The sequence below is a fragment of the Capra hircus genome, chromosome 2, assembly GCF_001704415.2.
Source record: "Capra hircus breed San Clemente chromosome 2, ASM170441v1, whole genome shotgun sequence".
NCBI classification, from domain to species: domain Eukaryota; kingdom Metazoa; phylum Chordata; class Mammalia; order Artiodactyla; family Bovidae; genus Capra; species Capra hircus.
The window spans coordinates 117,312,686-117,339,438 of record NC_030809.1 but is presented as its reverse complement, the minus strand read 5'-3'; the positions used below and the strand labels follow the sequence as shown (position 1 = coordinate 117,339,438).

Below are 26,753 nucleotides of genomic sequence, written 5' to 3'. Positions count from 1 at the left end.
TTTAGGGACACTCTGTCAGAGTTGAGGATGCCCAAGTAGCCAAAGCAAGATTTTAATAGCAAAGAAATGATAGGAATTGTGAAGTTCCCTTCATCTTTAGACCACCTCCAGCCCTCTACAAAAGCACCTCCCTCTCCAAGTAGTTTCATTCTGGGTGTCCCAGTGTTGCCGAAATCCTGGGCTCTGTTCTCTGATGCCAAACTGAAACACAGAGACAGGGTTTTGGGTGAAGTGGAAAGAGTAGCTTTTATTGCTTTGCCAGGCAAAAGAGGCCACAGTAGGCTAGCGCCCTCAAGACTGTGCCCTTTGGGAAACATAGGAAGGGATCTTGGAGTTCAGGAGGGGAAGGGAGTGCTGCAGATAAGAAGTAGGGCAGATGCAAGCTTGCTTTCTTCCTTCCTGTTGGAAAGCCTTTCTGTGGTCAAAGTCGGGGTCAGGAGGTCTTGGGAGGGTTCCAGCAGTCCTTGAGGGTATCACATCTTGACTGTTTTTTCTGGAATAAAGAATTCTCACAAAAGAAGGGAGTGTTAGTGCTTCCTCAGAGAAGCAAACACCACGTGCACTGGAGAGCTCTGATTAGAAAGTAATTGTTTTCAAAATGTAATTAAGCAAGAGAAACATTTCGGAGATAATGGCTTAGTGGGCTTAAAAGAATAAGGCCTAGCATATTGGAGGCAACCTTAACCAATTTCTACTAACACCATGAGTGTCTCACACCTGCTGCTGGGTGGATCCTCCCTTGCTGTTTTCATCCCTCACCCTCAGGGAGCTCTGCACTGCCCTCTTCTGGGCATGGAAGGAGCTGCTCGGTTTTGCTACTGCTCTGTACCTCTTGATATGGCATCGTGTGTGTGTGTGTGTGTGTGTGTGTGTGTGTGTGAGAGAGAGAGAGAGAGAGACAGAGACAGAGACAGAGACAGAGACAGAGACAGAGACTGACTGTCATATAAAACACGCCCGTATGCCCTTTTGCCTCTACTTCAGAGAAGCCCCAAAGCATTGTCTCTTGTACAATGCCCTACATTGTAAAGAGTTTAGGGAAATAATTATTTAGTCTTTTACTTGAGACATTTCCTCTCTCACAGAATCAGAGATTCTGGAGATGAATTTGAGTGAGAGTGCCAGGTACTGGAGATCATGAGACCTAGACCCCCTGTAATAAGAAAATTTTTCTTAGGATCAGGCCTGTTGCATGTGGCTGTTTGTTCCCATAGGAAGAATGCTCACCTAAAGGATCCCCAGCCTCTCCTGAAACCAGCTTCTGTAGCACCAGCCCACTGATTTGCATTCATGTCTAGTTATGTCAACAGAACAGTGGGTTCAATTTGAACTCTTCTATGTGAGGCTCCTAGGCCCCCTGGCTCCTCGGTTCCTACCGGGCCCATCCTAACAGTCATACTCAAGCCTGAAGCTGGCAGGGTTCTAGGGTCAAGCTGAGATCCCTGCTACTGATACATATGTACAAAGAAGTTGGCTTATATCCTGCCTACTTCCAAGTGTGAGTATATGCCTTGCCTTAAATTTTAAATATATCAGACTTCCTCCATTTACTCATTTTTCATTGATCAAGGAAGGCATACAAGATGCCTTTTATACACAGTTCCTGAATCATAGCCATCCCAGTCTGTTTCTCATTTTATGTCCTCATAGATGCGACTGTCCCTAGTTAAAACCTGAGACTACACTATAGTTAACTCTGAAGAATATTCTTTCTGAAGTTAAGATATTAGCATCAACAACACTATATTCAGCCTCTGTGGTTGGAAAAAAAGTGTTAAAATCAGGCATATGAAGGAAATGTGGAATCTGGCTCTGTATTTTTATGATTTAATGTTTTTAACACTCTCTTCGCCCCCAGGTCATGCAGATGTATCTTCCGTTTTGTGGAATTGCCATATCTAACGCTCAGCTCTTTGCTGCCTCAAGGAAAGAATATGAAAGAAGCAGGGTGAGTAGAAAGAAGCGCTGCTGACAACCCTCAGAGCTCTTTGCCTTTCAAGTGTCTGTGAGTCATTATGTCTTTTAAAAACAGTAGATGATCTTTGAATAGTACAGAAACATTTTTTTAAATCTGTATAATCCTTCAGGTCTGTGGTTGATGATCCCCTTTAAGCAATAAACCCAAATGGAAGTGGATATAAATCCTCTGTTGTTGTGTGGGGGAAATAGCTTCTTTTAAAAAGGAAATTAATTTCACATCTATACTACAAGGCAAGAGATATATTCTAGCTTACTTATAGTTTTGAAACAATAACACAGATTAGTGATCTTTTTACAATTTAGTTCCTTTAAGAAGCAAGGTATGTTATAGATGATTTCACCCCAACTCACAAATTATGTTTGTGAATTGAAAGTTTTCCTGGAAGAGGATGATAATGCTGCCAACACCAGCTTATAGGATTATAAAGAAACATAAATATAGGGATTACTGTCATATATCTTCACCAGTTGTAGGGTTAAATAGTAAAAAACAAAACAAAAACAAAGACTGGTACTCAAAAAATTGCTAAACAATTAAGTAGAGGTTAAATATATTAGACTCCCTCTATTTTTAAATATAGGGACATTACTGTCACAATTTAGAAATATATTTAACAAGAAGATGTTCAGAAAGGTTGGAAACCCTCAGTTGATTAGCAATCAAATTGATAAAAGTTTCATTTACTAAGCATTATGATTTATGAATATTTCACAGGAAACAATTTACAACTACAGCCATCTTCTTTAGCACAGCATACTACCCCTTTTCTCTGATTTGGATCCTGTTTTCATCTTTAGCCGCATGTCTTACCATTCTCCTCCTTTCATTGGGTGTTGAGGTCCTTTAATGGACTGGAATCTGGTGGTCTTGAGTCGACCGATAAGAAAGTAAAGGAGAGAGAAAGAGGCTGATATTCCTTGGTTTACGGAGAAAGCCAATGAAGTCCCTGACAAGGGGCTTGCTCTGTTCACGGAGGCCTCAGGCACTCTCTCGATGGGGTGAAGGCACAGAGCGCCTTCTCGAGAGAGTCTTAGAAGCCCAGGCAGGAAAGTGAACTCAGAGAGCCTCTGCGCTCCAGGAGGTTAGCCTGAAAAAGAGAGAGAGGGAGAGAGAGACAGGGAGAGAGAGACAGGGGGAGAGAGAGAGGAGAGAGAGAGAGAAAGCAAGACACGGGGACCAAAGCTCTGATGGAGCAAAGGTGTTTTATTCAACATTGTGTAGGTATTTATACTCTTATAAGATAGCTATATTCAGCAGAGATAAAATCAAAACTTACAAGTTATCAAGGAAACATGAGGTCATCCATAGGAAAGAGAGAGGGTTGTAAATAATCACTTTTACCATATGGTTCATAAAAAGGAAGAGGGTACTTATCACCGTATAGAAAAACTAACAAGGAAATGCCTGGATTCCTCAGCCCCCGGGAGAGGCTTGCCTCTCCTCTTAATTCATGAATATTCAGGAATTAATAAGGAACAGAGAATTCCTGACAGATCCAAAACAGCACACAGGAACCCTCCTGTTAAATGTTTCCTGACAATTGGGCACTCCAGCAGTATAGGCCCCAATTTCCAGAAAACAGTCTGTTTCACTTTCTCATTCTCTTAGTAATATTTCTCCCTCTGCTTTCAATGCCTCATGTCCACCTTTTTCTCCCACTGCTTTTGCCTTGCATTTCCTTAAGACCCAGCTCAGTGTTCCACTTAATCTTTCCTTCTTTACTTATTATTTTGTCTTATATTTATTGCCATTGTTTTACTGTGGACACTTATCCCACTGTATAATATTTATCAATGGCCCTCCTCTCCAACTACATTTTAAATTCCTTAAGGAACACTTCATGCATTATGAATCTTTGCATCCTTATGTATTAATTTACTCACTCAATAAATATTTATTTTGTGGTCCTCTTCAGACACTGTCCGTCGAAGTCCCTGCCTTCATAGAACTTTATCATTTAGATGAAACAATAGATTATAGACAAACAAGCAAATAAAAAATAATACAGTATCAGGTGGTGGTAAGTGCTATAAAAAAAGAACAAAGTGAGATAATGGAATACAGACTGGTTGCTGAAGGGTAGTTTAGGATGATGTTGATTTCAGAAGGTGATCAAGAAGATCTCTATGAAGAGGTAATATCTGAGCAGAGAGCTAAATGAAATGAAGGAGCAAAGCTGCACAAAGATCTAGGAAGAAGATTCCAAGCAGAGGAAATATCAAGTGCAAAGGCCCAGCGGTAGGAGAAGCTTTGGTCCATGTGTCTAAAGAGCAGATAGGAAAGACCTCAGATAGCCAAAACAATCCTAAGGAAGAAGAACAAAGCTGGGGGCATCACACTTCTTGGTTTAAAACTATTTTTCAAAGCTATAGTAATCAAAATAGTATTGTACTGGTATTAAAAAGAGACATACAGACCAATGGGGTAGAATTGAAGTGAAGTGAAGCTGCTCAGTCGTGTCCGACTCTTTGCAACCCCATGGATTGTAGCCTACAAGGCTCCTCTGTCCATGGAATTTTCCAGGCATGAGTACTGGAGTGGGTCGCCATTTCTTTCTCCAGGGAATCTTCTGAAGCCAGGGATCGAACCCAGGTCTCTTGCATTGCAAGCAGATGCTTTACTGTCTGAGCCACCAGGTTAATTCCTGGAATAGAATTAAGAGCCCAGAAATATACCCATACATATAGAGTCAACGTCTATTTGACTAGGGAGCCAAGAATACTCAATGGGGAAAAAGTAGTTTTTTTCAATAAATGGTTTGGGAAAACTGGATATTCACATGCAAAATAATGAGATTAGATTAGACCTCTATCTTACATCACTCACAAAAATTAACTTGAAATAGAGTAAAAGCTTAAACTTGAGACCTGAAACTGTAAAACTCCTAGAAGAAAATATGGGTGGAAACTCCAGTGATTTTTTGGGGGGTCTGGTATAAAAGCTCAAGCAACAAAAACAAGAATAAACAAGTGAGACTACCTCAAACAAAAATACTTCTTCACAGCAAAAGAAACAATCAAAAAATTCAGAAGTAAACTATGGAATGGGAGAAAATATTTGCAAATCATCTGTATTGATAAGGGGTTAATCTTCAAAATATATAAGGAACTCATACAACTCAACAGCAAAAAACAAAGCAAAACAAAACAAAAACAAAAAACCCCCCAAATCATCCAGTTAAAATATAGAGGATTTGAAAAGACATTTTTCCAAAGAAGACATACAAATGGCCAATAGACACATGAAAAGATGCTCAACATCATCAGGGAAATGCAAATTAAAACTATAATGAGATATCACCTCCTATCTCTTGGAATGGCTGTTATCAAAAAAATAAGAGATAACAAGTGTTGGTAAGGATGTGGAGAAAAGGGAACCCTTTGTACACTGTTGATGGGAATATAAATTGGTGCAGCTACTATGGAAAACAATATGGAGGTTCCTCAAAAAATTAAAAATAGTACTACCATATGATCCAGCAGCTTCACTTCTGAGTATATATCAAAGGAAATTAAATTGCTAGCTCAAAAAGATATCTGCACTCCCATGTTCATTGCAATATTATTTACAATAGCCAAGATATGGAAACAACCTAAGTGTCCATTAATAGATGAATGGATAAAGAAATTGTGATACACTCATGCACACACACAATGGAGCATTATTTAGCCATAAGACAGAAGAAAATCCTGCCATTTGTGACAAAATGGATGAAACTTGAGGGCACTGTGTTAAGTGAAATCAGTTCAGTTCAGTCGCTCAGTTGTGTCCGACTGTTTGCAACCCCATGAACCACAACACACCAGCCCTCTCTGTCCGTCACCAACTCCTAGAGTTCACCCAACCTCATGTTCACTGAATCAGTGATGCCATCCAACCGTCTCATCCTCTGTCATCCTCTTCTCCTCTTGCCTTCAATCTTTCCCAGAATCAGGGTCTTTTCAAATGAGTCAGCTCTTCACATCAGGTGGCCAAAGTATAGGAGTTTCAGCTTCAACATCAGTCCTTCAAATGAACACCCAGGACTGATCTCCTCTAGGATGGACTGGTTGGATCTCCTTGCAGTTCAAGGGACTCTCAAGAGTCTTCTCCAACACCACAGTTCAAAAGCATCAATTCTTCTGTGCTCAGCTTTCTTTATAGTCCAACTCTTACATCCATACATGACTACTGGAAAAACCATAGCCTTGACTAGACAGACCTTTGTTGACGAAGTAATGTCTTTGCCTTTTAATAAGCTGTCTAGGTTGGTCATAACTTTCCTTCCAAAGAATAAGCGTCTTTTAATTTCATGGCTGCAGTCACCATCTGCAGTGATTTTGGAGCTCAGAAAAATATAGTCAGCCACTGTTTCCCCATCTATTTGCCATGAAGTGATGGGACCAGATGCCATGATCTTAGTTTTCTGAATGTTGAGCTTTAAGCCAACTTTTTCACTCTCCTCTTTCACTTTCATCTAGAAGCTCTTTAGTTCTTCTTCACTTTCTGCCATAAGGGTGGTATCATCTGCGTATCTGAGGTTATTGATAGTTCTCCTGGCAATCTTAATTCCAGCCTGTGCTTCCTCCAGCCCAGCGTTTCTCATGATGTACTCTGCATAGAAGTTAGATAAGCAAGGTGACAATAGACAGCCTTGACATACACCTTTTCCTTTGTGGAACCAGTTTGTTGTTCCATGTCCAGTTCTAACTGTTGCTTCCTGACCTGCATACAGGTTTCTCAAAAGACAGGTCAGGTGGTCTGGTATTCCCATCTCTTTCAGAATTTTCCACAGTTTATTGTGACACACACAGTCAAAGGCTTTGGCATAGTCAATAAAGCAGAAATAGATGTTTTTCTGGAACTCTCTTGGTTTTTTGGTGATCCAGCCTGTATTATTTCACATATATATTGGATCTATGAAAGCGGAACTCAAAGAAGCAGAAGGTAGTATGGTGGTTTCCAGGAGCTGGAGTGTCCAGGAAAGGGGGAGATGTTGGTCAAAGTATACAGACCTCTAGTTATAAGATGAGTAAGTACTGGAGATCTAGTGTTCAGTGTGATGACTCTAATTAATGATACTGCATTATGTACTTGAATATTGCTAAGAAAACAAATCTTAATGTTCTTATCACAAAAAAAATGTGGTTATGTAAGGTGATGGATGTGTTAACTAACCTTAGTGTAGTAATCATTTTGCAATATATTGGTGTATTAAATCATCACATTGTATACCTTAAACTCACACAAAGTTTTATGTCAATTATATCTCAATAAAGCTGGGGGTGGGGAGCAATAATGTAGCTGAACAGTGAGAAGTGAGAGATTCTCCAAAAAACTTAGCAGTGAAATATAGAAGGCCTACTGATATGGGAAATGAATGAAAATGACTTTAGGCTTGTGCAGGTGGCAAATAAACAGTTGGATATGGGAGTCTAGAGTCAAGATTACTATTTGGGAACCATCAGCATATAGATGGTATTTAAAACTAGGGTACAGGTGGGGAAAATATATGGATAAGAGAAGGGAAAAGGTCCAAGGCTGAGTCCAGGAGCCAAAGAAGGTCTGAAGAAGAAGGAGCTGGGGACATGCAAATGACATCGAGAAACAGGGAGTGTTCAACTGTGTGCAAAGCTTCCATGTCCGTCACATTGCATGTCATCCTAGATTTTCTTCTCTTTTTTTTTTCTCCTATTCTGGAGTCAGTCTGCATTGTTATTTGTGAAACTTTTATCACTTGTTAGTAAAGCAGCAATTTTTAATTAGAAACAATAAAATTACTATAATGCGATTTGTCAGTACAAAACTCAAGGCACAATTAGTTTTTCCTCTGAGATAAATGTTCCTGTATACGGGTCCCAGAGGCCCCATCCATGCAGTCACGACAAATTGAAAAGTTAAATATTTGTTCAGTTAATATGATCCATCTGAAGAACTAGTCTGGATGATTAAGGAAATAATGTCCCCTCCCTTAATAACAGGGGATTTTGTTGGTAATTATGCAGACAGTTGCCTCATTTTTAATATTATATTTGCACATGAAATTACCACACATTGACCTCTTACAGCAATTTGCTGTCCAAATGCCAAACGGACAGAATACACTTAAAACTTTTTTCAACTCGTAGTGTTTCTCTTTGCTTTGGAACTGTAGAGCAATGCATCGCCCTTAGCCACAGTCACAAGCTCTCTTTAGAGAAAACGCTGTCCAGCTTTAGACTCATTTCATGGATCCCTTAACTCATTCAAATATTTTTCTACCTCAATAGACTCAGAGAAGAAATTCTCATGTTTCAGATGGTTTCAGGACAAATCAAATGCATTACCAGAGTTGAAAATTAGTCAACACCACCTATCAGAATAGATGTGAATTTGAATACCCATGAAATCCTTTTGTGACAGGTCAGACTGGAGACATCATATTAAATTCTATTGAACAAAGCATCCACTGGCTGTGTAATTTTCTGATTGCGCTCTGATAGAGGGAAAATATCTACTACCTGTAAATGGCTCACTGTTCTTCAATCTCAGGACGTATCCATGTAATTAAAAATTCTAAAGAAATATTATTTCAGTGTATAAATTGCAAGCTATCTTAGCTGGATAAAAATGACATGTTATCACAATTTCATTTTTAAATGAGTATACAGTTTTCAGGTTAGAATTTAAGTTTTTTCTTTGATTTTTATGCTTTTTATTTTATTTCTTTGATAAATTTTTAATGATGTTTTCTTTTTGAGATGTATAATGGCATTTAAATGTTCTGCTGGACAAATTTCTTGTGTAGAGGGATTAATAGGGGTTTTATATATATATGTATTTGAAGATTTTGAAACTTAACTAGCATCCACTACTATAATTCTTTAATAGTTCTGTGAGAGATATATATTCATGAAAATAAGTCTTGAGTCTGACCATGAAGCTGTTTCTTCCAGATGGTGAGAAAGAGATGCTTTGTAATTTTCTGAAATAAATGGGCCTTGGAGAGAATCAAGTATTTGGTATTCATAAAATGTTGATTTTTAAACCCAGTCATGTTTCTTAAGACATTGCAGAAAAACTACTGTAGGAGCAGAAAAGCCTGTCAGTAATGATTATATGAGATCATGTAGTCATTAACTGTATGGAATATAGTCATATAGCGATATGAGGAATTTATGTGGGATTATATGACCTGGTGGGCTACTGTCCATGGGATCATAAAGAGTTGGACATGACTGAGCAACTAAGCACACACACACACACGGACTGGCACTATTCTCAAGTTATATTTGATAATTCAAGATTGTGTTATGAAATGAAACTATGGAAATATGTCAAAACAACCATAAACACTTTAAAATTTAGCCACACAAAAATATTTATATTTTTATAGCAAAGATGAAATGGAATTTTTGAGGGACAAATTTTAATTCAGTCCCTTAGCCACCTAAATACACCCATTTTCTCTTTCCTAGGCTTTGCTAGAGGTGGTTAATGACCTCTTTGAAGAACAGACTGACCTGGAGAAAATTGTCAAGAAAATAATGCATCGAGCCCAAACGCTGTTGAAATGTGAACGCTGTTCTGTTTTACTCCTGGAGGACATCGAATCACCAGTAAGTCATCTTTCATCTGTCATCTGTGTTGAGGAAGTAAAGTTTAGTTTAGTTGTAACTAAGTTCGTGGAATCGCGACCGGAACCCCTCTTTTGTGACTCTGCTAACATGAGGTGACTGTTTATGAAAGTAAAGTCTCTATTTCCTGTATGTGTTTGTTCAGTCTTGGTCTGCTGTTATCTGAGAAACTCTGACGACCTTGAGGTCTAGTGGAGCTCTGTGTACACAGACGAGGCAGCTAAGGGATGGGAAAGTGAAAGTCGCTCAGTACTGTCAGACTCTTTGCAACCCCACAGACTTTACAGTCCATGGAATTCTCCAGGCCAGAATACTGGAGTGGGTAGCCTTTCCCTTCTCCAGGGCATCTTCCCAACCCAGGGATGGAACCCAGGTCACCTGCATTGCAGGCGGATTCTTCACCAGCTGAGCCTCCAGGGAAGCCCAAGGGATGGAAGGGGTTGCCCAGACTCACACAGCTGAAGGGAAGAGGAGCTAGGCTGCCAGCCTCCCATTGAACCCACACAGCAAGGGAAGGCCCTCAGCACGTGTGGGCATGGACTGCAGTCCACGCAATACTCCACAGCCCTCTTCTGGGGCTGCGGGTCGGGGAGTGGGCAGCAGGGCTCTCTGCGCTTGCGCTCAGTGGAGTCACCCCAGCCTCAGTGGGGCGGCCCTCTCCAGCAGAGGTTTGTTCTGTTGCTTCCCTGTTTCCGCCTTCTTCTGCTGCTGCCTCAGGCCTGTGGACACTAACTCAGTGAGCGCCAGTCAGGAGGCGGAGGCTCCTTCCCTCCTCATGCGGGGGCTGCTTACTCTCACCTCAGGGGCAAGTAGCCCTTGGCCGCGGCCTCGGGCCTGCCTTCTCTTGGCTTTCAGGGTCTTTTAGGTCCTCTGGCTCTTTGTGGGAAGTCTGCTGGGTACATACACAGCAATATTGAAAATAATGACCACCATCCATCTAACTTCTTGAAAGCTAAATGTCTACACCCTCAGCAGCAGTTTAATATCTTTGCCGTGAACTTTTCAAAGACCAGGAATTGTCTAGCAATGAAGTGCCATTTTAATACCCCAGAGAATGATGTTTTACTGTAGTTACTTAGAAAGGTTATTGTCTTTGCCTTTAGGTTTGAGTTCCCCAAAAAACAAGAACCTTGGGTAAATTTTGGAGGTTTAATAATAAATATTGTAGAACATAAAATATTTTAAGTTTTTAAAAACATTTTGTTGATAGTTGATTTACAATGTTGTGTTAGTTTCAGGTGTTCAGCAAAGTGATTCAGTTATATATATATATCCTTTTTGGAATTCTTTTCCATTATAGGTTATTACAAGATATTGAGTATAGTTCCCTATACTATACTATAGGACCTTGTTGGTTATCTATTTAGCATTAAGCTTTCAAAAATCTATATATGTTTAAAATGTTGAGGAGTATTTCCCCATATCTTAGCAGTTCAGTTCAGTTCAGTTGTTCAGTCATGTCTGATTCTTTGCGACCCCATGGACTGCAGCACGCTTCCCTGTCCATCATCAACTCCTGGAGTTTACCCAAACTGATTTCCATTGAGTTGGTGATGCCATCTAACCATCTCATCTTCTGTTGTCCCCTTCTCCGCCTGCCCTCAATCTTTCCCAGCATCAGGGTCTTTTCAAATGAGTCAGCTCTTCGTGTCAGGTAACCAAAGGATTGGAGTTTCAGCTTCAACATCAGTCCTTCCAATGAACACTCAGGACTAATCTCCTTTAGGATGGACTGGTTGGATCTCCTTGCAGTCCAAGGGACTCTCAAGAGTCTTCTCCAACACCACAGTTCAAAAACATCCATTCTTCTGCGCTCAGCTTTCTTCATAGTCCAACTCTACAGTTTGGTGTTATTTTTACTCAACAAATGTGGTTTAAACCAACAATAGCCTTGCAATTATCCTGTGGTTGTGTAAAACTCAGTAGATCCTGGGTTTCTCAGATGGTACTAGTGGTAAAGAACCTGTCTGCCAATGCAGGAGACATAAGAGAAACAGGTTCGAACCCTGAGTCAGGAAGATGCCCTGGAGGAGGGCGTGGCAGCCCGCTCCAGTATTCTTGCCTGGAGAATCCCATGCACAGAGGAGCCTGGAGGGATACAGTCCATAGGGTCTCAAAGAGTCAGACATAACTGAAGCGGCTTAGCACACACAGCACAATAGATCCTTGGGAGGACACACACACATACATAGCCCATATATGTGAAGTGCTTCTGGATGTTTCAGGAAGCATTTTGGCTCATTTAATACTTACTGCATCTTATGAGGTAAATAGTATTATCATCCTCATTCATTGATGAGAAATTCAGGCTCCAAGAGTCAACTGACCTGCAAGAGTATCCCCCACCACCTGACAGGGAAGCCTCTGAAAGGAGTGGGACGAGGTGGGATGCTAGTGGGTGCCTGGCTGGCTGTGGGCTCCGCTTGAGCAAAGGCAAGAAGGGGAAACTGTTGGGGCTTGTTTCCAGGGTTTACAAGCCACTCCCAGGTCCCCATGAGGGCAGGTGGCTGGGGGGCCAGGTGGAATCTGAACAGGGGTAGATTCACTGTTTGCTTGGTCAGTTAACAGGCATGGAAGTAATTTAAACCGGCTTAGGGTGATCATTTTTTTGCAAGTCTTCTAACATGGACTAACTTTTACCCTGTAGTCTTGCTCTTTGGCAAGTGAGATGAAAAAGAACAGATGACAGAAGATAATATGGAAGGTGGGGGCAGAGCCGGAGAGGATAACAGTAAGAACTTCAGGATATAAAGTAGGGAGGGGGTTGGAAACCACTCCCTAGACTAGATGGCTTGTGTGTGTTCAGTCGCTCAGTCATGTCCGACTCTTGGCGACCCTTTGGACTATAGCCCACCAGGTTTTTCTGTCTAAGGGACTTTTCGGGCAAGAATACTGGAGTGGGTTGACATTTCCTTCTCCAGGGGATCTTCCCAACCCAGGGATCGAACCTTTGTCTCCTGGGTCTCCTGCATTGCAGGTGAATTCTTTATCTGCTAAGCCACTGGGGAAGCCAGACTAGATGGTAACATGCGGTAAAGGTGTTGGTGTAGTCATGAAGGTTAAAAAGACCTTTTCTCTATCACAGCTGAACATTCCAAGATTTTCCGGAATGGCAGAGTCAGGGCAGAAAACCTGGGGCCAGTCTATCATTTCTTCTCTTTGCCCGTCCCCTCCCTCTCAGAGTGAGAATGAACTCCTTCAATCCAGAAGGGCAAGGTCAGGGGTAAAAGCGAACTGTGTACAGAAAGAGGAGACCCATCTGTTTGGTACCATTTGAGAAGCTGTAAAGAATTTTTATCAAGGTTGCTAGGCAGGTGGTGGGGGAGCTGAGTGTGGGGCTGGGGCGGCAATGGGGGCTGGCTTATATATGGGGCATCACCACGCGGAAAAGTCATAATGCCCTGCTTTCCTTTAACATGCCTCTCGCCAAAAGTTTCTTGACACTTGAGACTTAAGGGGGCTGATCGCTGTTCTGTGCACTACCCTGATTGTCAGGTAGAAAGGATGGGAAGGAAACCATATACAGTCACGCCATGTATAAGAGGAGAAGCCAGCTGAACAGGACACCAGGCGGCAAAAGCTAATGCTGGCACAGAGGTTTCAACAAACAGAAAGTCCTGCCGAGATGAAGTTCTCTGGCTGAGACTTCCTCACCTCAGAATGGATGGATTGGTAGTAAATTTTTTAGGCTTTGCAAGTCACATGATCTCTGTTGCAGCTACTCATGGTAGCATGAAAGCAGTCTCAGTATGGCTGTGTTCCAATAAAGCATTATTTATAAAAGTAGGTGGTGGGCCAGATTTGGTTGCAGGCAGTAGTTTTCAGATCTCCATCCTAGATAATCCTTGGGTGGCCTTTACTTTCTTATGACACTGAAAAATGAGCTGCCCACTTTTTTGTCTTGTTTCTGTGAAGTCAGTATAAATTTCAGATGGAGCAAAGATTTGTGTAAAAAAAGAACTTAAAAATACTGGTGAGAATTGTTTTATAGTCATTCGGTGGGGAAAGGTTTTCTAAAACATTCACACAATTCCTTAGAGAATATAAGCACATTAAAACACTTCTATGATTTTTTAGCCATCGGACTGGTAAAGATTTAAGAGAATTATAACAGCAAGTATGAGTGTGGGTATAAGATAATGGACATTCTTATTACTGATGATGAGATTTTAAACTGGGGTAGCCTTTATGGATATAAGCTTGGTAAAATATGCTTCAGTTTTAAAAGAGCATAGCCTTTGCATTCAGCAATTTCTCTTCTTAAAATTTAACATAGTGAAGGAGATGGAGAAGTATAAGAGAGCTAAATCAGTATATAAGAAGTTTTACTGCAGTATTTATAGTTATAAGAATATAAATCAAATAGCAACAGAAGTTTTATATAATGAAATGCTATATATATATATCCTTTAAAATAATGATGTTTATCTATATGTATAGGAACAGTATCCTTGATATATTTTTAAGTAAGTAATAAAGGAGGAAAAACGAATGTAAAAGGAAGTGATTTTAATCAAAATATGGGTACATAAATGAGATCATATTTTCACAGTTATTAAATTGATGGAGTCTTAATTTTCTTCCTTGGAGTTATGTTATCTTGCATCTTATCCTCCCAAGCAGAGTTAGAGTTTATCATCTCATGGAAAAAGGGGGCAGGTACTGGACCTGGCAGTGAGAGAGTGAACTTGAAAGTCAGGGTGTCATGAGAGAGGATCTGCTAAATGGAGTTTTATTACCTTCTGCCAGTTAAGGACCAACCTAAAAACACCAAGGACAAGAAATAAAACTATAATTCACAAAAGAAAAAGCGTTCATAACTCTACTCCAATCATCACCCCACACACGGCTCACATAGCATAGTGAAAATTGGGTGGGGTATAGTAGAAAGCTGACTGCAGTTGCCTGCATCCAGCCTTCTTGGATGGAGTACAGTGTTCATCACAACAAGGAGAGCATAGCTCACCTGCGTGGAGCAGTACAGATGGGTGCCTGAGCAGGCTCAGAATGTTTCTTGAGTCCTCCTTGCTGCCATAGAGTGGCGGGAGAGGTGGGGTGGAACAAGAAAATTTCAGACAAGCTGTCTTGGAAACAAGGCTGTCAGCAGGGTTGACAATGTGACTGGCAAGTCACCCTGCAGCTGCTAATCTTGGTCTCCTGGAGAGCATTTAAGGCTTTCATCACACAAAAATATCATGTTGTATAGGACTTCATAGTAAGCAAGGGTGGCCTGTGTTAGGCAGGAGTTGCCTGGAAGAGTGTGTTGTTGAAAAAGCACTCCAAGACAATAGACCAAAATTCAAGTGCAGTCATCCTTACCCACTGTCCCGATGTCACCCCTTCTCCATTATTTACTTAAAGATGTGGTGTGTGTGGGTGCTCAGTGTCCAACTCTTTTGCGACCACATGGACTGCAACCCACCAGGCTCCTCTGTCCATGGAGTTTTCCAGGCAAGGATACTGGAGTAGGTTGCCATTTCCATCTCCATGGGATCTTCCTGACCCTAGGGATAGAAACTGCATCTCCTGCATTGGCAGGGGGATTCTTTACCACTGTATCAGCCAAAACAAAAAGCCACCAGCCTGGAGCTTATGCAAATGTATCAAAAGAAAAAAAGGAAGAAAATAATGTAAAAACAAACACCAGTTGAGAAACACACACCAGAAAAATTGCTAACAATTCTCCATGAAATGAAATTCAAGATAGTGTGATCTCTCAGGGGAAAAAAGTGTTCAAAGAAGAGATACAAGGACTCGCAGATAAGAAAACTGAGTTGGTAGAGCTTAGAAAGAAAGAGGAGAAAATATGTAACCATACAGAAATGAACATTACATTAAAAACAGAAGAAAGAATTTCTAACATTTTCAGAGGCATGGAGGATAAAATTAGAAGTGAAATGGAAAATAATACAGTATAAAAAGATAAGAGAGAATGATAAATATGGAGTAAAAAGAAAGTCCAAAATAAGGAAACTTGGTATCTCTGAAGAGAACATGAGAAATGAGACAGGAGGAAAAAAAAGAAGAAAACTGTATGCAATTAGAACCAGACATGAAACAACAGACCGGTTCAAAATTAAAAAAGGAGTACATCAAGGCTGTATATTGTCACCCTGCTTATTTAACTAATATGCAGAGTACAGCATGAGAAATGCTGGGCTGGAAGAAGCACAAGCTGGAGTCAAGATTGCTGGAAGAAATATCAATAACCTCAGATATGCAGATGACACCACCCTTATGGTAGACAGTGAAGAGGAACTAAAAAGCCGCTTGATAAAGATGAAAGAGGAGAGTGAAAAAGCTGGCCTAAAACTCAACATTCAAAAAAATAAGATAATGGCATCCAGTTCCATCACTTCATGGCAAATAGATGGGAAAAAAATGGAAACAGTGACAGACTTTATTTTGAGGGGGTTCCAAAATCACTGCAGATGGTGACTGCAGCCATGAAATTAAAAGACACTTCCTCCTTGGAAGAAAAGCTATGACAAATCTAGACAGCATATTAAAAAGCAGAGACCTTACTTTGCTGACAAAGATCTGTATAATCAAAGCGATGGTCTTTCTGGTAGTCATGTACAGATGTGAGAGTTGGACCATAAAGAAAACTGAGCACCGAAGAAGTGATGCTTTCGAACTATGGTACTGGAGGAGACTCAAGAATTCCTTGGATGGCAAGGAGATCAAACCTGCCAGTCCTAAAGGAAATCAACCCTGAATGCTCACTGAAAGGACTGATGCTGCCTCCGAAGCTCCAATACTTTGGCCACCTGATATGAAGAACCGACTCATTGGAAAAGACCCTGATGCTGGTTAAGATCGAGAGCAGGAGGAGAAGAGGACGACAGAGAATGAGGTGGTTGGATGGCATCACCAACTCAATGGATATGAGTTCAAGCAAACTCCAGGAGACAGTGAAGGATGGGGAAGCCTGGCATGCTGCAGTCCATGGGGTCACAAAGAGTCGGACATGACTGAGTGACTGACCAACAATAGTAAAAATAGGACATTTTACTGAAATGAAAGCAAACTTGAATATACAGACTGAAAGAACACATCATTTCAGGAAAAGCTGATGCTCACTGCTTAGTATTGAAACACATCCAGGGCTTATGGACTTCAAAGATAATGAAAAATTTCTGTAGGCATCTAGACAACATCGAGTTACCTGTTGAAGGAAAGTTCATTCTGGTGTTAGTCCTCCTGGTAGCACTCTCCAGTGCAAGAACACTGTATAGGAACAGATATCAAGTCCTCAGGGAAAGAAAATATGACTCTTTAATTTAAAACCCAGCCAAATTCATATTCAATTATATAAGCCACAGATAGACATTTTAAATATGCAAAGGAGAGTGTGGGAGACTTAGTTCCCGGAAGCCCTTCCTGAAAAATATGACAGGTTGAAATCAAGCCAAGCAAGCGATGGAGAAGACAGAAGCATAGTATTGAGTACTGAATACATAGAGCTAAGGCTAAAAAGCTGTGGGTGTATATTATCCTTATAGAGGAACATTGTACTTGGAGAATAGACCCCTTTTACATTGAGTGGTATCCAGCCTGCTGTTTGTCTGGGGAGAGATGATACCTCATTGCTCAGATGTTCCTGGTAAACACAATCCTGAGAAATGAACCGGACAGAAAGTAGGACGTTATGGGCTTGGCGTACACAGCCAAGACTGCAGTCAGTGCTATTCCTCTTCCAACAGGTATCTTAGTTGCATGGACTATTTTAATTTTAATGTATCAAATTTATCAATCTTCCTTTTTGATTTGGGACATACAGGTTTTGTTTCTTAAAATTCTTGACCTACCTCCATGCTATAATGACATTCTCTTTAATCTATCTGATATTTACGGGCTTTTATGTCCATCTAGAATTTATTTTTGTGTATAGTGAAAAGCTGTGTAAGTATAACCAGTTATCTCAGAACCACCGCCCCTTCTGTATCATATCAGGTTTCCATATATAACTGTGTGTGTTTCTGAGCTCACTATTTTGTCCCACTGCTCTATTTCTGCACCAGTATCACACTTTCTCAGTTTCTATAATTTTATCACCCTCTTTGATATTTGATAGGACAAGTCCTCAGTGTTGTTCTTCATTAAAATTGGCTTGCCTATTCTTGACCTGTTGCTCTTTCATATAAATTTTAAGAGCAGCTTCTCCAGTTTCATGCACAACTGTAGATTTTGATTAAAATGGCTTTAATCTATAGATCAGTTTAAGAGATTTCTGCAAATAACAGAATCCACAAGGGAAAATGGTTTGAACAATAAGAACATTTGTATCTTACATGATAAGAAGGTTCTGGGAATGGAGCAGCAGCAGATGATGTAATCAATGACCCAGACTCTGTCCATTTTCCTGTCTTAGTGGTTAGCCTTCCCTAGCTGGCTTCCACCTTCAGGGTCCAGGAACCTGGTACAGATCCTATAAATGTATTCCAGGAGGAGAAGGGAAACTTCTTTTTATATATTCTTCTTTCCCTCAAGGAGGAAAGTCTTTTCCAAAAGAATTTTTTCTAGCTGACTTTTCCTCCAGACCCATAATCAAGAACAAGATGTTCAAATCATTTATATTTTTAGTATTTTTTGTTATCCATCTATCATTATCTGATAGAAGTATGTTCAAATCTTCAGTGTAACTGATTCATCACTGTCGTCTTATCCAGTTCTTTCGGTTGTTGATTCAGTTAGCTATATTAATACTAAGTGTTTGTTTTTTCATTTGGGATTGGAGTTCAATTTAATGGGAGCGTGTTTTGTTTATATCATTGGTTTCTTTCATTCTCTCTTGTGCTCTTCCCTCCCTGTCTAATAGTTTGCACAGGTCCTTAGCCCCTAATCAAGAACCAGGTCCTTATTTATACTGGTCGCTTGGATCTCCTGCTGTGTGGTAATATTACATTACGCCAGAAGCAGATGGTTCAGTCTCTGGGGGTGAAACTAGGCCACCTGTCTCAAGGAGGTACTTTTAGTTCCCAAAGCCCAGTAGTAGATGCCTGCCTGTTTCTGGACTTGGAGCACAGTAGGTCTGAATCTTCATGTTTGAGACCTTAGAGATATTTTTTTCTCTCTCCTATTCTCCCCTTATCTTTTCTCTGCCTTTAAATTTCTATATGTCTTTCTGACTTTCTGTATTTTATTAATCTTTGTTTTTGGAAGAGAGCAGAAGAATCACAGCATGAACTTATAGCACCGTCTCTACTGGCATTTCATACACTACTTTTTACAATCAGAAAAAAAGTATCATTTTCGGGAAAAAAGAATCTCCTGTTTCTGTCCTCTGAATATAACTTTTGCTCTTCTCTATTTTATTAGAATCATTTCTGGAAACAAAACCTTTTTTTTTTTTTGACTGTGTGATTTGAATACTCTTAAAGGCTGGTTATTGAGAGGAAGAGGGAGAAACAACATTTAAATCTAGTTTGTAGAAACTCTGATTTGTCAAGCTCTTAACTCAGTGTTAAGCCTGCGTTTGTCCTCTTTAAACTGGGCAGTCAGGTATAAACTGACTGGTTTACTCAGTGGATGGCAAAAATAGGAACGAGGAGTGCCTTATTAGCCCTTCTCTCCTGCCAAAGTTAATATTTTACCCTCCTTTGCTTTTCTTTAGTGTTTTAGTCAATCAACCTTAAGTGACTTTGTCAATGGCATTTTCCACTAGACTGAAAAAATAAGAAGATTGTTCCATAGCTAGCTGCTGTCAACATTAGGAACTGCCTAGTCCTATGAGCTGAATATTCCCTGCTTAATGTTATTCCATTCCATGAACCTGTCTAAGCAATTCCTATCACTTCCCTTGGTTCTTTTCTTCTCAAGCCCATATACTTACTATTATCTCTATTTCTTGGTGTGCTTAGTCGAGGAAAGCAAGAATGTAGACATTTTAATCTTCTGTCCTGAGGCGCTGTCTCAGCACTGGTGTTTCCGTGTGTTCTCGTTTCATGGATTATCCCAATGGCTGGCAGCTATTTCGTGTTCAGAACACCATGAAGTACTTTATAGCTGAGCTTATCAGTATGAGGCTGGCTTATTTTCTAAACCATGAAGCACAAGCTCCACTTGTTTTCTAATGTGTTCCTTAACTTCTTGCTTCTTATGTGAATACACATACAATTAAGCCATTGAATTAGGTGATCTTCCTGAATCCAGCACTTGAGAGGAAGAGATGAAAGTAGTAATGGTCATTTGATAGTTCTGAAACAGCCTCAGAATGGATGGTAAAAATTGCTTCAGGCTTTCCTTTCTGTTTCACTTTCTTTTCCATTTCCCCATCTTGCTTTCTTTAACTTTCCTTCTCCCTATAAGAAAACCAACTTAAAGCTTATTTGATTTTTGTTCCCAGTTCTTTTTTCTAGAGTGCAAAATGAAAGGCATCTAAAAGAATTCTGGTTATTACCCCAGCAATCATTGTTTTGTATATATGTACGTATATACATATGTATATACTCATTTCAGTTCAGTTCAGTTCAGTCGCTCAGTCATGTCCGACTCTTTGCAACCCCATGAATCACAGCACGCCAGGCCTCCCTGTCCATCACCAACTCCCAGAGTTCACTCAGACTCACGTCCATCGAGTCAGTGATGCCATCCAGCCATCTCATCCTCGGTCGTCCCCTTCTCTTCCTGCCCTCAATCCCTCCCAGCATCAGAGTCTTTTCCAATGAGTCAGCTCTTCGCATGAGGTGGCCAAAGTACTGGAGCTTCAGCTTTAGCATCATTCCTTCCAAAGAACACCCAGGTCTGATCTCCTTCAGAATGGACTGGTTGGATCTCCTTGCAGTCCAAGGAACTCTCAAGAGTCTTCTCCAACACCACAGTTCAAAAGCATCAATTCTTCGGCGCTCAGCCTTCTTCACAGTCCAACTCTCACATCCATACATGACCACAGGAAAAACCATAGCCTTGTCTAGATTGACCTTAGTCGGCAAAGTAATGTCTCTGCTTTTGAATATGCTATCTAGGTTGGTCATAACTTTTCTTCCAAGGAGTAAGCGTCTATTAATTTCATGGCTGCAGGCACCATCTGCAGTGATTTTGGAGCCCCCCAAAATAAAGTCTGACACTGTTTCCACTGTTTCCCCATCTATTTCCCATGAAGTGATGGGACCGGATGCCATGATCTTCATTTTCTGAATGTTGAGCTTTAAGCCAACTTTTTTGCTCTCCTCTTTCACTTTCATCAAGAGGCTTTTTAGTTCCTCTTCACTTTCTGCCATAAGGGTAGTGTCATCGGCATATCTGGTGTTATTGATATTTCTCCCAGCAATCTTGATTCCAGCTTGTTAGATCAGTTGTATTTTCTTTTTTGGTAGCAGGAATATCTATTTGAGCCTAGCATTTTTTAAAAGTTGTTTTTAAATTTAAAAAAAAAAAAAAAGAAAGAAAACAGAGAAACCAGGCCAACTAGTGTTTGATAAATATGCAAATCAAAAAGACTTCTGTCCATGGAGCTTTTCCAAAGAACAGTCACAGATGCTTGGGGATATTTTGTTTACTTCCCTATTGCATGTGTAATGCCTTCCCCAGGGGGGTGTAATGCCTAGGGCTGATCAACAGCCAGAGGAACTTGGAACTGTTTGTTCCATTTCATTGACCTATAAGCCACTTCTGATGTTTCTCTTGTAAGATTCCCTTTTTACTTAGTGTATGTGTGCATTTAGATATTTGTTTAATCTGCATTCATGTAGTGCATCTATAATAAAAATCAAAATTGGAATTAGGGAATAGATTTTCAAAATTTAGAAACTAAGAACCATTCGAATTGTCCAAGTCAAGAATAAAACATGTACTTTATTCTCATTTGTTTGTGCTTTCATCTATTTTTTATTGGTCATAACCTCCGTGGTGACACTACATATCCCATTAGATTGTATCAAAAATTTTAGCTGTTTTTTCTGTTTCAGTTTTTTAACCCAGGTGTCTGACTATAAATAATTTTCAACTTGGGCACATTATATTTTTAACAAATTCCTTTTAAAAATATAAGTTGTTTGAGCCATGGCTGCCTAGAGTTTTGCTTTCAAACAAAGATATTTTTGAAAGTAAAAGGGGCTACTTTTAATAATTGTCCCATGACAACAAGTTCAATTAGAGTGGGATGGTCCCATGACAACTGGGACATATGCGTGTCCTCAGTTATATGCCCCAACACTCATCCTGGTGCCTAAAATTTCTATCATTACAGTATTGTTTCAAATGAAAAGATTTTGACTCCAGGAATCTTCTTTCTGAACTATAGATAAATTACATGGGAACACAGATACATTAATCTATCATTAGCCATTAACAGCTTGGCAGAAAATAACTAGCTAACTTGTTTCAGAGATCACTCTGGACCAGAAATAAGCAATTTTTTTTCCTGTAAAGAGCCAGCTGGTAAATATTGTCGACTTTGTGGCCCATGGAGTCTCTGCTCAACCCTACTGTCATAGCAAAAAGCAGCCATAGGTAATATTTAAACTAATGAGTGGGCTCTGTTAAAATAAAACTCTATTTTTAAAAACAGATAGGGACCAGATTTGGCTTACAGTGTTTTTTTGCCTACTGTGGCTCTGGAGGAATGGGAAGCAAGCAGAAGAGTTTATAGCTATATAAAACTGTGTATATACAGAACTATAAAACGTCTTTGCCATTTATCTTGCTGTCCTCAAGGCCAAGGCCCATGTGTATGTTGCCTTAAGGGCTCAATATTCTGGTAACTTTGAGATTATAAACTTAATCTCAGATTGCCCTAAATTCAGAAAATTTGTGAGGGCATTCCACTGGCAATCTTGTGTTCTTGAATATGTGATTTAGACTAAGATTTCTGTGGCAATCCTAAGATGTACTCCAGAATGTTTCTGAAGCCCTTCGTGGACTGATGGTTTGGAGCCTGACTAACCTTATGCACCTGATGGAGTCAAGGATGGCGTTTTGCCACGTCCTTGATCAAATGTGGCTGACAGTCAACAGTGGGTTTGTCTTCAAAGCTTCGTTGCTCTGCATATATTTTATTACTCTCTGGATGGAACTCAAGACTTCTCTTTTATTCTTCTCTTTTATTCTTGCGTTGTTTGCTATCAGCTAATTGTTGTGTTTCTCTTACCCACTATTTCAGATTCCCATCTATACCTCTGAAAAATATACTCTTTACACAAATTATTGGGGGTTCCCAGTTGGCTCAGTGGTAAAGAACCTGCCTGCCAGTGCACAAGAGACTCAGGTTCGATCCCTGGGGTCAGAAGATCCTCTGGAGTAGGAAGTGGCAACCAGCTCCAATATTCTTGCCTGTAAAATTCCATAGACAGAGGAGCCTGGAGGGCTACAGTCCATGGGGTGGCAAAGAGTTGGTGGACTGAGCATGCACACACACACAATGGCCCATAATAGCTTTGTTCAGCTGTAGTTAATTTTACATAAGCAAATTTATGTTATATCATGTGTAAAAGTATTTTTATATACTTCCTACATTTTCCAAGTATGTAAGTACTTCATCTCTTTTTTGCTTATAGTTTTACTCAATTAATTGCCAAAAGCATTTAAGGTAACCTTCAGCAAAAATACAAAAATTCATAGTGAACAAATATTTTCTGAGTGCCAAACACATACCAGAATGAAAGGCAAACTTTCAAATCAAAAGGAAGAAAGAGAAAGTAGATGTAAGTAAAACGAAACCAAGTCAACAAACTGCAAACCAAATTGTGCTGCAAGAGATGATATAACTTTGAACCTAGGGATTTTTTCTGAGCTTCTCAAAAGCCAAAGTAAACAGTAAAAATGAATAGATTTTATAATTCCTTTGGCTAAGTAAAAGGAACACATCAAGAAGTTTTCCTCTGCTGTTTTTCAGAATTAGGTTTCAGAGTGTCTGATCCTGAGTCACCACTGTGAGTTCTGAAAACATTTGCTTTCTCTATCTTACAGTCTAATTTTTACTCTTAAGTTTAATTTTTTTTCCTCTTTAAAATAGTAATTCTTGGGAATTCCCTGGCTGTCCAGTGGTCAGAGCTGCATGCTGTCATTGCTGAGGGTCATGGTTCCATCCCTGATCAGGAACTAAGATCCCGTAAGCCATATGTCACAGCCAGATGTTTTTAAGAAATTAGTTCTTTTAAGCTTAGAGCCCTTATTTTATATCTCTCTATCTTTGGTATGATACACATTGGACAATCAATATTTAGCCAAAGATGCATCAAAATTAGTATTATCCTCGTTTTTCTTCTAAAGACAAGATAACCTAAAATTATAAAAGATGTGACGTTAGGGAACATAACCTATAATACTGCCCTCACTTCTGATACCAATTACAAGCTCAGGAATTCTCAAGACCATGCTCAAACTCCATAATTTGCTAGAAGGGCTCACAGAATTCACTGGAAGCGGTTACACACATGGTCATGGTTTATTATGAGGAAAAAAATACAAATTGAAGTCAACCAAGGGAGAGACACATAGGCAGAGCCCAGAAAAGTCCAAAAGTGGTGCTTCCATTCGTCATCTCTCCGTGGAGTCATGGAGAACATTAACTTCCCAGCAGTGATATGAGACAACACGCGTGAAGTATTGTCAGCCATGGAAGGTCACTCGAGCCTTGGCATCCAGAATCTTAGCTGGGGCTTGGTCACTAAAACCTATTTGGCCACCCAAATGGCTGCCCTCTGTCTCCATGCCCTCTGGAGGTCAACTGATATCATGTGACCCAAAGCCTCCACCCTCAATCACACTGTTGATGTGGCTCAAAGCCACTATGCTAAGTTACGTTGTTATTGTCTGGCTGGCCCAGGGCACCCAAGTAAGCAAAGACACTTTTATCAAGGCTGCGCATTCCAAGGGCTTAGAGGTTACCTCCCAGGAGACAAGAGCAAAGATCAGACCTTTCTTTGGGTAAGCTTACTTCTTTCCTGCACACAAGGTCAACACCATAGTTAATGAATCCAATATCTGATATTGTCCAGGACACCATGGTCTGGTTTATTGGCTGTTTGTGACCTGCCAGGCTCCTCTGTCCATGGGATTCTCCAGGCAAGAATACTGGGGTGGGTTGCCACGCCCTCCTCTGGGGGATTTTCCTCATCCAGGAATCAAACCCACATCTATTACTTCTCCTGCATTGGCAGGCAGGTTCTTTACCACCTGTATCTTCCGGGGCTTCCCTGGTGGTTTAGATGGTAAAGAATCTGCCTGTAATGCAGGAGATCAGAGTTCAATTCCTAGATCAGGAGGATCCCCTGGAAGAGGGAATGGTTATACACTCTCCAGAATTCTTGCCTGGAGAATCCCATGGATAGAGGAGCCTGGCGGACTATAGTCCATGGGGTTGCAAAGAGTCGGACATAACTAACACTTTCACTGTCTTCCAGGACAATAAAATTTTAAATTATGGGCTTATCTTTTCTTCTGCACAGAAGCCATTCCCATTTCTACTTGAATAAAATTCATTTGCATTGCTACAGGACACAAATCATTTTCATAATGTCAAGCTATTCTTTCTTGCCCCAGTGACTTCCTGAGTGACAGCATTCACCCTCCTTTTTTTGATCTTCAGTTATTGCCTAGTTATTACTGGGTACCCATCCTCAGCATATATGTTCAAACCACAAGCCTCATGATGACTTCCCTGTGTTTACTCCTTATCTGCTTTCCATGTAGACCAGTCACATTCAGATTACAGGGGGCAAGCTTCCTGAGTGCTACAAGTTACCCTCCGTATGACCCTCAATAAAAGCCCTTACCCAGGGGTCCTTGGTCTGCTCTCTTCCTTTTGTGACCTGTAGTGACCAAGCTTTGAGCTTCGGGTGGCTTTCTGAGGTTTTTTGGGCATGCTGTGCCCTCCTCTCCAGGACCCGTATGATAAATCATTTAGTTTCACATGCCTTTCTGAGTGTAATTTCTGTAGCCATGTTTAGGGTGAGCCTCAAACACCCCACAAAGGGGACTTACCCCTCCCCCCATTTACAATCCCGTTGATATCAGTTTTTCAGAAATTAACCTCTATCCTTTCAGAATTGTATTCTAATCAGTAGTAAAAATTAAGCCAAGTAAAGTTCAGGTATGACCTAAATCAAATCTGTTATGATTATACGGTGAAAGTAACAAATAGATTCAAGAGATTAGATCTGATGGAGTGCCTGAAGAACTATGGACGGAGATTTGTGACCCTGTACAGGAGGCAAAACCATCCCAAAGAAAGAGAAATGTGAGAAGTCATAGTGACTGTCTGAGGAGGCTTTACAAATAGCTGAGGAAAGAAGAGAAGTGAAAGGTAAGGGAGAAAGAGAAAGATATACCCAATTGAATGCAGAATTGCCGAGAGAGCAAGAAGAGATAAGAAAGCCTTCTTAAGTGAACCATGATTCTTGCCACTTCTACCTAATCTCTTCTGCTTCAGTTAAGTCATTACTCTTTCTGTCCTTTATTGTGCCCATCCTTGCACAATCCTTGTATCATCCTTGGTATTTCCAACCTTCTTGAGGAGATTTCTAGTCTTTCCTATTCTGTTATTTTCCTCTATTTCTTTGTATTGTTCACTTAAGAAGGCTTTCTTATCTCTCCTTGCTCTCTCTGTAATTCTGCATTCAGTTGGGTATATCTTTCTCTTTCTCCCTTGCCTTTCACTTCTCTTCCTTCCTCAGCTATTTGTAAAGCCTCCTCAGACAACCACTTTGCCTTCTTACATTTCTTTTTCTTTGGGATTGTTTTGGTCACTGGCTCCTGTACAGTGTCACAAACCTCCATTCATAGTTCTTCAAACACTCTGCCTACCAGATCTAATCCCTTGAATCTGTTCATCACCTCCACTGTATAATCATAAGGGACTTGATTTAGGTTATATCTGAATGGCCTAGTGGTTTTCCCTACTTTCTTCAATTTAAGCCTGAATTTTGTAATAAGGAGTTGATGATCGAAACTGCAGTCAGCCCCGGTCTTGTTTTTTGCTGACTGTATAGAGCTTCTCCATTTTCATCTGCAATGAATATAATTAATCTGATTTAGGTGTTGATCATTTGGTGACATCCGTGTGTAGAGTCATCCCATGTATTGTTGGAAAAAGCTGTTTCCTATGACCACTGTGCTCTCTTGGCAAATCTCTGTTCGGCTTTGCTCTGCTTCATTTTGTGCTCCAAGGCCAAATTTGCCTGTTTAATCCAGATATCTCTTGGCTTCCTACTTTTGCATCCTAATCCCCTATGATA

General features: G+C 40.3%; 1 protein-coding gene across 1 annotated transcript in view; it reads left to right on the top strand.

Moving 5' to 3' along the window:
- The window catches only part of PDE11A (phosphodiesterase 11A), a 449,211-nt gene that overhangs the window by 156,431 nt on the left and 266,027 nt on the right, over positions 1 to 26,753 (top strand). Inside the window, exons 3-4 of the mRNA XM_005675916.3 lie at positions 1,859 to 1,948; positions 9,418 to 9,558. Coding sequence (XP_005675973.1) covers positions 1,859 to 1,948; positions 9,418 to 9,558 — 231 coding nt within the window. The remainder of the gene's footprint in view (positions 1 to 1,858; positions 1,949 to 9,417; positions 9,559 to 26,753) is intronic.